We start from the raw sequence: 12,755 nt of genomic DNA, 5'->3' as shown, positions 1-12,755 counted from the left end.
TTGCAGTGTACTTACTAAGTATACTTTTACTCCAGCCAGCCTTGGAGAGCTAAGACTTCTCTAAGGAACTGGTTAAATTAAATTCAAACTTTCAGTAGCAGCTGAGTTGTTGTGCTCTGATTCTGGAACTTATTCTATTCATGGTCTCAGCTGGAAAGAACCAGCTGACTTTAATTCCAGTAGCAGTATGATTTTATTTTTTTTTTCCATGTAAGCAAAGCAAATGTTGAGTTAAAAAAAAACAAACAAACCAACCCCAAATGAAAACACTGTCCTCATGGATGGTTGCATGCAGTGGATTAATTAATTTAGAGTTCTTTAGGTTAGGAAACAAATATGACTGAATTAGTGGAACTGTTCACCATGGCTTTTCAGTCTGCTCCACAAAGTTGGTTCTAAAGGGGTGAGACTTCCAACATTTGTGATGTGGACAAACAAGCACACAGTGAAGTACTTGGCCTCAGTATTGTTTTTCCTTTCTTCCTCTACCAAAGTATGTGTCGATCCTATCGAACTCCTGTATGTGCAGTGGAATGCAACGAGTCAAAAAGGCAGCATATATGAACCATTTTCTGAGCCATTCCTTAGTAGTTCAAGAATATACTTACAGAGTATCTTATGTGTGAATTATTTTTTTTTTTTTTTTTGTCTTTGATTGCCATAGCGTATTTACTCATCTCTGTAATGATGCTGCCATATGTGAGGACAGTCTGGGATCCAAAACTGTGTATGTTGGAGTCCAACTTTTAAAACTTTTTTGCTAGACACCTGGTAGATAGGAAAGAGTAGTAAAAAAGGACATTATTGTTTTTCCTCAGCAGAAAAAGTTCTCCGCTTAAGGAATCCTCCAGGCTTAGTTTTCCAGTAAAGGACAAAGGAACGCCTGCACTACAGAAGTATGTCAAATTGGCTTGTTTGGTCAGTCTCAGCATGATACAATGCATACATCATATTTCTGTCTTTTAGCTCTTTCAAGAGTAAAATTCATTACAGTTGACTTCCAGACTTTCTTCCCCAAAAGAAGTAAGTTTTACGAAGGTAAGAAACTTCACTAATAAGGTGTTGTGATTTATGCACTGCAACTTAAGCTGTTGCCTTAAATACAGCTAGCAAGATTCTGTGCAGAGTTCCTGTAATGAAACTCTGAAAATAAGCTGATGGTGGGAGACTTACTGTAGTGGTCCTGTAATCAAGCTCCCTAGGCCTTAGCTGCTTGTATTGCTAATACTGCCCAATTTTCTTAAAAGGAAGAGTTTAATATGTAACTAGTTACCTGTTACAAATGAAAAATAAAACTAAACTTCAGACTAAGTTATTAGACCAAAATGCCAGCATTACTCTAAAACCAGAAACATTTTCTAAAGAAGTACAACACTCTACTCATGTCAGCTCGTATTCATGGTTGGCCAAAAATTCTTACCCATACTTTTTGATGAAATACTATTCTTTTTTCTCAGCTCTCAAAATGTACTAGCAAACCTAGAAGTAAAGTGGCACTTGAAGATTCACTATAGCCTTTGCCTGAACTTTCTTCTAGACCGATTTATTCTTTTGACTGCATTCTTCAGGGCTCCTCTAAGTAGTAGTCTTGCTTCTGAGAGCCATTAAGATTTTGTTGTTTGTTGGTCTTTTCTGAGTTTATTTTAATATAACCCACGTAATTCTTGCTACTTTACTTTTCACCTCTATGCTGCTTGTGAACCATTATTAAATTTTATAGAGCATGTTGTTTACCATGTTCTCAGACATACGCATACACAGATGTAATGGTCCATGCTTCATTATAGCATTATTTCTTCAAATTATAAATTGCACAAGGTCTAAAGGCTTTGTAACTATGTGGTAGTTCCGAAGAAAAAGAAATAACACGCCATTTATTGAACTTGTCAATGCTAAAGAAATAAGAAAAAGTTATCCTTTGTGTCATACAGGCTGGGCAGTTTCCCATGTGGTTTTCAAGAGAAGTTATCCATTGCTAAAGTAAGACCTCATTTAGTTAACAGACTTAAAAATTACTGTGACCTGTTGCCTTTGGTTTTTGTTGGTTTGGAATAGTGCCGGTTATTGTATTTTCATATATATTACCTTTGAGCTGTTTAAAAAAAAAAATAAATAAAAATCTGTGATTCAGTTAGTATCAGTTGTAAGTGTTTGCAAGTAACAGAAGGACAAGTTTCTCCCAGGGCCCCCACCCTCCACCAGAGTGGAATCGTTCTGTTCTCAGCCATGGTGTAAGATTTATCCAAGGTTATTTTCTGAGCTCCATGTCATAGGCAGTGGAAATGTGGTACACCATTCAAAGTACTTTTGGTGAGTTGTTAACTGACAATTTTTTCTTACTTTTAGATAAAGCTCATGCAGAACAGCCTTAATATTTTATTAGGAGGCAGAGGTGTGAGTAAGTACTACATAGCATGTTTGCTTTATTTGTATACTGAGAGCAAACTGAACAGAAATGTGTGTTTGTGTTCTAACAGTACCCTTCATTAAGAGATTCAAACTCTTGTGTGCAAAGGAAAAAGGCATAGTGACCTGTACCTCTATTCTCTTAATTCTAAAACCAAATTTGGCTCTATTTATTTTTCCATATGCTAATAAATGGAAATGAATATATCTTTATCACTAGAATTTCTTTGGTTAAACTATTTCTAATGTATTATATCTTGCAGGGATTAGTGAATCCATCTTTGATTTACACGGTGAGCTAGTTAGGGCAGCTTTAACAAAATGAACAATCTGTTGGCCTTGCATGGAGGGAATGTAATTTGTTAGAACACTTCTGTGTTTTGAATGTATATTCTTAGCAGTCACCAGCCATATGATGACTTATTCCAGCTAGAACTGTGAGGTTTTGAAATTTAGCCCACTCTCTCCCCAGCTGACAAGCTGGGAGAAAGATATGGGGTAGGTGGATACAACTCTCTTCAGAAAACTAAATTTGTACTTTGGTTGGAATGCTGTGTATTTATCAAGATAGGATACTTTCTTTGGATTTACACCTGACAAAGTACACAGATTGTTTTTTAATGCAAATATAATATTTCTTTTCATTAAACAAAGCATTTATCTTTAGAGTTTTTGGAAAAGGAGAGAAAATCTCACCAAGTAGAAGTCAAAAAAAAAAAGAAAAAAGGGAACATGATCCATTCTGACACTCTAAGGTGGGATCAGCTTTAAACCCTTTAACTGTCCAACCCATCTTTAAGGCTTTCTAACATTGGACATTCCACAGTCACGTATAACAAACAGTTCATTCCAAAGCACTGCTCCCCTTAGGAAGTTTTCTTCCTCTTATCCTCCTGCAGTTGAAACCCAGTACTAGTTGTCCATTTTGGTACAGATGGTAACCCAGTTGCTTTCTGAGAGTTCTTTATGGAGTTGAAGCCTGTTCATAGTCTTCCTTTCTGCAAGTTAAAACGACCATAGTTCTTTTCAAGTGTTTTTGTAGTGTGATGTGTTTTCCTGAGCATTCTGCCAAGGTGTGGTATCCAAAACTAGCCATTCTGAGCTAGCAGGTTTATCAATATTAAGTACACAGCTGAGTATATTGTTCACATTTCTTGCTAGCCTGTGATCTTGCTGATTCATGTTCAGCATGTGATACTCTACATAACAAAGTGACAAATGTAGAATACTGGAGTAATTTGGGTCATTTGTTTAATACAAATACATTTTTTTCACAACAATAAGCAGATATATTACTTTTGTTTCTCTTACCTTCTGTCCTTCAGTACACATTCACCCACAAAAACATACAATTTTTCGTTTGCAAAAGAGAGGGAGTTAAACAAGTAACACAAACTTGTAGTTCCAAATATTATACACAGTAAAATGTTTCCATTATAGAGTAAGTGTCATTGCATTATTATAAATGGTTTGTTCTGGTGATGGGGAATTACTGTTTTTTCTACACAACAAAAATAAACACTGCTTTCAGATAGAGCAGTGTTTGAATGGCACACTTGCACTATTTGAGAATCTTCATAATGCTAATGATAGTCAAAAGTTGTATGTTTATGCCAGTTTGAAATAAACTTTATAATGCTTATAACTTAAAACAGGAAAAGAAGCGTGTGTGTTCACAGGTGAGGAATATCTTGTTTAAAATTCCAGATCTGATCTGACACCAGATTACTTCTACCTACTGTCATTAAAATTTTGCTTAAACAAGAATGCAGATTAAGCTCTTCTTGGTAACGGCAGCTCAGAGCAAGGTTCTGCCTTTGTGGGCTTAGCCAGGCTAAATTCCACCATCGGTCTATTTGTCTGAGGTGCACTGTGGCTACCTAGGCAGTTTGATATGGATCTTTGATACATCATTTTCATTAAAAAGTCTTAGAATGTATCTTAAAACTTTCAGTATACTGTTTTTGCAGGATAGAATCCTGTGTTTATTAAATTACAGAAACTTGTGCTTTGTATGGGAATGAAAAAACATTGGTTGATAAGCAGCTGTCTAGTGTCTGTCTTAGTGCACCTTCCCTATTCATGCAGACCTGTATCCAAGGCATGTTGGTGTGAACAGCTTCTTGCGCTGTTGAAGAGATTGCACCCTGCTTCAGAAACAAATTCCAATGCTGCATGAAATCCCTGAAAGCTCTGGAATATCTAGTGCACCTAAGAAGAGAAAGGGATGCACGGGCTAATACTGTAATGCTTTAAAAGGTTAAAGACTGCTTCAAGCCTGCTGTAATCTCTCTTGCTACTGATGTCTCATTGTCTGTCTCAGCAGACGGTGTCCCATTTTGCTCCTTTTCCTGCCATCCAAATTAATATTTCAAAGGGAGAGGAAGAATTTTAACTCAAGTCCTTCTCCATTCTTATATTTAAGTAACTGTAAGCTCAGTTGTACATGTAGTTGAGGTGAGTGCCAGAATAGTGTTTTGAAGTTGTTAGTATAAAATTTTGCAAGTTGTCTGTTCTGTTGCTGACTCTTCAGTGTATTTTTAAAAATGTACAGTAATCTTGTTGGATGTTACAAATCTGCTTTCAGAAGCCTCAGGTATTTTTTTCTTTGAGTTGAATTTTATACTTGCTCAAGAAAAAAAATGTGAATTAGGCTCCAGTAAACTGTCAAAATAGGGGATAAAGTACTTTCAATGGGGTCATGATGCTACAGCAGGGCAAAGAACAAACTGGCTAAAGAAGCAGGCCTACTGTCACTTAGTAAGAAACTTTCTGATGATTTCAGAAGGTTCTTAATTATCTTCCATAATAATGTTCCCTGTCAGGCAGTTTTGCTATAATTCATCAGGTTTTATTGTAAACATCATTCCAAACATTTAGATGCAGCTTGTAATTTTAAGTGTCTTAACTTCGGATCTCATGAGGTTTGCTTTTTAGCAAGTAGATTTACACTTTTTGAAAACCATGCCTTTGCAGACTCTTAAACATGTACAGTTATGAGGCATTCCTTAGTATTGTCATCGTTTTCTGAAGACCTTCTGAAATCTCCACAATGATAAACAGAGAAATGATTTGGTTATCTTATATGTCATTTCAAATGAGAAGCTGCTACAATTCCAATTCACAATTGTATAATTGGAAAGTTATTTTATATGAAAAGTGTGTGTCATTATGTGAAAAAACTTAAACATTAATCCAACTCACCTGGAGTAACTGAGAGCAAGTATTAGTATTATATGTATTTAGGGCCTGTTCAAGCACCAAGATTTTGTGTCTTGTCTAGCCAGATGACAGTCACTTAGTCACAGCCAAATTACATGAGCAATTCCAATACAAAAGAACATAATGGTCTGATAAAAGACACATTTCTTGCTAATACTGCTACTTCCAGTATTCCCTGATCCTTAAGCCAGTAAACACATTCACAAAGGAATGCCTAATATATAAACTCCAATACATCTTAGGCCTAGCACCCTGGATATTTGCAAAAACAGGATGATTCTGTTATTTAACTGTAGATATTTGAGTGTGTAAAGAGGAAATTTACCATTAGAAATTGCAAGGCTTCTGTAGAAGTCTAGTTCACTTGTAATTGTGGCAGATTTCCCCCTTTGAATCAACCTGTGCTCTCCTATCCTCTTTACTTTGGTTCTTTATTTGCTTGTTTGCTTTTCCTCCTTCACCTAAATACAAGATCAAAAAAGAACTTTTAACTTTTTTTTTTTTTAAATATACATTACATTCAGGCCCCAGACTTGTCCATGCCAGTACATAACTATTCCAAGTCAATACCTGCTGTTGTGTCCTGATGGTAAACATCACAGGTATGAGAACTGAATCACAAAATTGGTTCCTTATATATAATTCACCCTGTTGGACACAGTATTATATCTACATTCATTTATCTATTGCACCCTTTAATGCTATTCACACTGCATTTTTATATGAGAATGCTCAAAACACGAAGTTAACAACTGAACTGTTGAATCTCTAACACCTCAAGTTTACCTGTACAGAGGGAAACCATTGATTTATTTTTTTCAGTCAGAAAGATGAAAACTAGCTTTTCAGAACAAGGAGATAAAAACTAATGTTCTCTTAAGATATGTAGGTATATTCTCTTACATCTACCTTTCTGTATCATGAATCTTAAAACAAAAAATGGCTTCCATCTTCCCTATGTATCATCCTTTTTCAGACCTTTAGTAATATGCAATTTAATGTTGTGTGATTCTACAGTAAACTGCATTTTTTCATTTATAGTTCTGCCTCAAAACTTTGTGTATCCAATTTGTGTCCAATTCACTCTTACAAAGTAAAATAAACAGCTGAGCTGCTCTTCTAAATGCATATCTACACATTCTCTCCTTCCTGTACTTATTCTGCTGACAGCTATGCTTAAAAAAATCTGTTGCTTATGGAGACATGAGTTTATACTGGTTGGAATTGCTTACTTTTCAAAAATTCAGGCATATTTAAAAACAATGCTACCCTTCAAATGTTTCACATATCCTTAGTTGACACAGCTGCCCAAACATTCAGGCTCCACTGCAGTCATGTGAACGTGTGTTACCATATGAGGCTTAGAGAGTGAGTGCTGTGATACAGCTTGCTCTTTACACTTTGATTCAGTTAATGCATATAACTTGATTGGTACCCTTTAGAAGTGTATCGTTAAATAGCAGATACAACTTTTAGTAGTAAACAGATGAAAGGGTTTTGTTTTCTGTAAACAAAATGATTATATCAGGTCTGTTTCTACTTTCCCAGCCATCCAATTAAAAAAAAAAAAAAAAAAAAAAGTACTCTTGTCACCTTGGTTTGGCATTGTCTGTTAAACCTGTTCTCTATTGCACTTTCTACACTTCCACTTTCACTACACTTGCTGACTAGTTGAGAAACTACTTCACGAACGGTCACATTCCATACAGTAACAAGTTGCTTTGCTGGATCCGTTTTCCTTGTAGGGTTTTGTTTTTTGTGTGTTTTTTTGTTTAACTGAAAAAAATGCACAGTCATTTCTACTCTCTTTTAGCATTTGTAGTGTAGAAAACACTATGCCTTATTCTGCAAGGAAGAAACAATGCTGGCTCTGTCAAACTGGCATGACCTCAGATGTCGTTTCTTCAGTTGCCGGCTGAGAGTTTGTACCTGTCTGTGCTACTGGCACCACCACTGCATCCTTGACATCCGAGGTCTGAGTGCATGAAGAGTTCTTCTCCTCCAGTTTTTTGGCGGTGTCTGGGCAGTTCTGAACAAAGATCACTCTGTTGTAGGCTTTCAACCTGCGCCACAGCTGAACATAAACCTTACACTGCACATACATGAAGACCAGGCCCCCTGTGAATCCAATGGCCACCACAACGAGTTTTGTCCAAAATGGCCATTCAAGGACACCTTTGAAATAAAACATTTATATTTATTACCATTGTTATACATTGAATATCAAGTACTGAGTTTCAGTAGAATGCTTTGAAAAGAAGCCACTTGCTAAGAATTCCCAGGTATGTACATACTATTGGGGCAGTTGTGGCTCAAGTAGAAAACAGCAATTTCCTATCCCATAGGCCAGCCAAGAAACTACATCTGCCTCCCACTTCTGACTTCACCACAATTTCGTGAACTGACTTCACCATGGTTTGGCCAAATAAGAAATGGAAGGCCACTCTCACGAAGGAAGCATAATGCTTGATACAGTCAAACCCAAAACATTTTACTGGTCTTCAATAATATCTCCATATTCAATAGCTTGCTTAAGCAAAAATACAGGTACCAAAACTGACTGCATACCTAGAAATATGCACATCTTCAAGAACAACTGGGTTTTTTTAATCGTGCTGGAAGCATGACACTGTTTAGGGTACCTGGAACACCAACATTTACAATTATTATTACCTGGTCCTAGCTTCAGCCTGAAGCCACACTATAGTAAGAAAAGCTAGTAGAAAGGGCTCTTATCTCCTCTAGCACCTGCCTTCATTGGTCTCTTTTTCCTGCTGTCTGTGCAACCCCCCTGAACACACCTGTATCAAAAAGCAGAACTTCGATTCCTATGTACTAAAAAAGTAATTCTACAGTTTTTGGTGTATCTGTTCTTACTTTTTTCATTGCATTGATCAGTCACGTTTACAGAAAAATATATGGCTGCTAACACAAAGCTAGAGATGAGAGCATTTTGACTTGATTATGATATGAATGATGTTAAAATTATTTGCTTTGGCCTAAATGTTGTTTTAAGATTTTAACACAATAAATTAATGTTGTATTAAGAACAGCCTTCTCCTTGTTAATTCATACTACTACATCTGCTTTTTTCAACCATTCAGTAGCCTAACATAAAGGAACAGTTACCAGCCCTCCCTTTACACATTGCCTCATCACATTTAACAATTAAATGCTATACACAAGAGTCAGACCTCTGTATCAATTCTTAAGCTGTCACTCTGAACAATCTGAATAGGTTTATTGGTCCTATATGGAAGGTCTTTGAATAACATTTTGCTCACTGAGTGTAGTATTCAAGGTGCCTTGCAGATGCTGTATTCAGCCACTGGTGATGTATCACAACGTGGCGATATTTGTGAGTTTTACACAAGTTTTACACAAGGGAGAAATTTTTGCCACAGGCAGGAAAGCAATCTGCGTTCCTTTGGAACTTAGCAGAAGAGCTTCAGTGAGGAGCCAGTCTCGACTCGTAGACCTGGCAACCTGGACTCCTCAAAAGCAAATCTTTACTTTTAGCCAGCTGTGTAAGTCTCATGAATCTAGGTATCCTCTTTACTGTTAAACACATAGGAACTGGGGTTTTAATTAAATAAACAATTAGAGACAAAAAGAATATTAATTATTGCACAAGCACACAAAATGTTTGAAGTAGCTGTTGTTTTCCCTGTCTTGGTAACTGTTTAGTAGTACTTAGAAACGGTAACAATATATTAAGCAATGGTGCTATCCAATTATTTTTTTTTTTAATTTGCAGCAAAATGAAAGCATACAAAGACCACATACATCACTTCGTATCTTCCTAACCACTATTACTCTGGTTAGTTGAACTTGCCAGGGACAAATCCTGTTATATTGTTAAATTTGTTCACAAACGTTTGCATGCCTGGAACAAAAGGAAGTAACAAAGAGTACTTTGCTAAGGTGTCATATCCAGTGATGTGTTTTTTCTTTTCTTTTCTTCTTTTTTTCCCCTTTAATAACTGTTTTTAAAAATCACCGTCTCTTTCTTGCTCTTAATTATGAAAACAGTATGGTTTGCATCTGACTAAGCCCTATCAGTGTGTAATGACACTTAGAACCAGCAAGTCACAGCTGGAGCGCTAAGCTCAGAAGAAAGAGGCTGAATAAATGGCTCAGCTTTCCTTCAGAGTTTCTTCCACCTCTTAGCAGTAAAGATGTGCTGCTGCTTCTTCCATGGCAATACAGGAAGCATCATTTTTTGCTTAACTGGTGTGGCACAGTGAATTTTGTACCTTTCAGTATATTCCAGGATTGCCGTATTTTCACAGATGAGATTTATTAGGAGAGACAAAGCTCAGCTAAGCCTAGACCTGTTTCTTCAAAGCAGAACAAATTTATGTGAAAATTGATTCCCTACCACTGGTGCCATATAAATTCTAGAATATTTTAAATGTATTTTAAATTGTCCTTTCTATAGACCAGTGACAAGTTTACCAATTAAGAGGTTTAAAATTTTATTTATTTGTATCATATGCTTTCATAAGGAGAAAAAAAACCACCTTTAAATATTTTGAGAGATAAATTTTAAAAAGGGATTTTTAAACTTACACAATATTAACAAACAGTACTAGTATTACTCAGGGCTTTCCATTTTTCTCGTCCTCAAAATACATTTATAAAGTGTTTTTCCTCCAGTGTTCACTGTCTTTTTCCCAGCATTTCCCATTTAAACAGAGACAGTGGAGAGAAAAGCAAACTACATGTAAGTCTCTTCCCACGCTCCCCCCCCCCCCCCAAACGCTGATGCACATTTGATTTTGTAAAAGTACCCTCCCCAAGAAGCAAATTTTGGGGCAAAAGAGTTCTCTTCACAAATACGTATTTTTGCATGTTGTAAGCAGCTCCAAGGCATGTCTTTGTCCATTTTTTAGTGTGGAGAATCATCCATTACATTTGGCAAACACTGAATTCTATACAAATTGTAAATACTTTTTGGGCCTACCAGGATTAATTAAGGTGACTCTTATGTATTCTATATAACAACAAAAATTCATGTTAGCTGTTTTGTTGTGTAAATTCAGCTAATCCACAGAAATGCCTTTCCCCTTTTTAATGAGTAGGGTGATGTAGTTGTACTCAGAAGTTCAAAGCCATTCCTAGTCCTGTCCTCAGGGCCAGTTCTTTTGAGATGAAAAACGGGATTACCCGTTTAGAAAGAATGCAAAACAAGATTTTGTAGCATACATTCATCTGCGACTTACTGAGGCTTGTTACTTATTTTCCTCTCATAAGCAAGAAAGGCAAGCATCAGGTGTATCATCAAATATTTATCTAACTAGCAAGGCACAAAGCTCCACCTGTTTTGTTTTCCCTGTTAACTTCAGAGTATAGCACAAAGCTAGAGACCTTTGTCCTTCTACTGTGCTTAAAGTCAATTCAGATCAAAACTCAAAAGCTTTTTATCCTCTTCATCATCATGGTCATATTGAAGACTAAATTTGAGACCAAATAGACTTAGATTTGAAATGGAAAACAGTAGGTCAGTTTGGAATATAGCTTCCACATACGGTAAGTATAGTCCAACAAGAAGCCTACTTATGTTAAACATGCATTCTGTTACACATGTCCAGTTGGGTTTTCAGTATCTCCACAGATGGAGACTCCATGACCAGTTTGTTCCAGTGTTTGACCACCCTCACAATAAACACAGCTGGATCATGGACATTCACAGTGAAATTCTATTCGAGAGGACGCAGGAATGGCTTTCCATGCTACCTGAGTCCCACATGAAGGACTAACACAACTGGAACACTGTCTCTTGGAAGTTTCTATTAGGAAGTTTGTGGATGAAAGGGCTCTATCATGTTTTACAGGATATCGAGGTTGAAGTGGGTAATTGCTATTTTATGACCTGAACTTGGATTGAGCTGTTTAAATTTGGCTAATTTTTTTTTTTTTTTTTTTTTTTTTTAGCTTTAGAAATGTCTAGATAATGGGAGATTAACCTAGGAAGAACCAGCAGGCTAGTTAAGCTGTTGTAATGATTATACTAAGTAGAGGTCTCTCTGCAGGGGCACAACAAGCTGTTAACACTGGTGCATTCATTACTTCTGCATTAAAGCATTTGACGTAGCTGTGTATCAGTGAGCTGTTATTTCAGAACAGAATGTAACTGGTTACATAGCTGCCTTTCAAAGCCACCCATTGCATTATCAACAAGACTGAAGAAGGTAAAAGATACTTACCGTTATCATTGCCTTGTTTAATTTCCTCAGCGGTTCTATCAATTAAAACATACAGGGACCAAACAACACAGGTAATTGCAATTATGTGGAATGTGACTGAACAAACTATTTTCCTCCTCTCGCTTGTTGTCATCTGTAGTTTCTCCCACTGTCATTTAAAAATACAATAAAAAAAAAATCAGACTTGTAAAATTTTACAATAAACTGATTAGGCCATTCTGGTTCTTTCTACCCCCAAAAACCAAGCGGTAATTAATGAAATAAACAAATCCGTTCATTTTGATAATACACATCACAGTAGTATGTGCATTGTCACTGTAAAATTCATAATGATCTCATTTTCACAGATTCAGAGGAATGAAGTTCTGTTCTGTTTCTGTCTGCTTGCGAACGACATCTAAAGTTATTTCGCAGTACAGCCATAACGTTAATAGACAGGTAAAAAAGCTGAATATTTATTTTAACTTTACCTGATACACATTTCTGATGGTGAGAGAACAAAAACCCCAAACATTAGCTTGTAATACTTAAATTATTCTCAGCTATTCTCAGTTGCTTAATATTAGAGGAATGCAACTGTGGAACAGTCTTCCCATAAAATAAAAGCGTAAGAAATGCAACTGCATTGAGGATTAAATTCAGTAAAATTGTAAAGATGGTTACGTGGAAATGATCATACATGATAGCAGACAAACAGCCTCAGTAACACAAGAAGGATCTTCCAGGCACATGTTTGTGAATTACGGCACTAAATCCATCATATGTTTGTGAATTATGGCACTACATCGTATCTTGAGTGAAGGCTATTTTAGGATGAAATAGGCTATTCTCTGCATTTGAACAATGCAACTCTTGAGGCATTTTTTTTCTTAATCTATCTCGCTTGTGAAGACATCATTTTTTTCAGCACGTCTTTAA

The 12,755-nt window shown here is 36.3% G+C and overlaps 1 protein-coding gene across 3 annotated transcripts in view; it reads right to left on the bottom strand.

The window, feature by feature from the left end:
* Nucleotides 1–5,042: 5,042 nt before the first annotated feature.
* MARCHF1 (membrane associated ring-CH-type finger 1) overlaps nt 5,043–12,755 on the bottom strand; it is a 256,852-nt gene continuing 249,139 nt past the window's right edge. For all 3 annotated transcript variants that reach the window (XM_049833781.1, XM_049833800.1, XM_049833791.1), the window contains 2 exons: nt 11,838–11,985; nt 5,043–7,803 (listed from right to left, as the gene is read on the bottom strand). In XM_049833781.1, the coding sequence (XP_049689738.1) occupies nt 7,502–7,803; nt 11,838–11,985 (450 nt within the window). In that variant the 3' untranslated portion in view covers nt 5,043–7,501. The remainder of the gene's footprint in view (nt 7,804–11,837; nt 11,986–12,755) is intronic.

This window comes from Accipiter gentilis, chromosome 3 (assembly GCF_929443795.1).
Source record: "Accipiter gentilis chromosome 3, bAccGen1.1, whole genome shotgun sequence".
Taxonomy (NCBI): Eukaryota; Metazoa; Chordata; class Aves; order Accipitriformes; family Accipitridae; genus Astur; species Astur gentilis.
The sequence above is the reverse complement of the archived record's forward strand: the minus strand, read 5'-3'. Positions and strand labels throughout refer to the sequence as shown.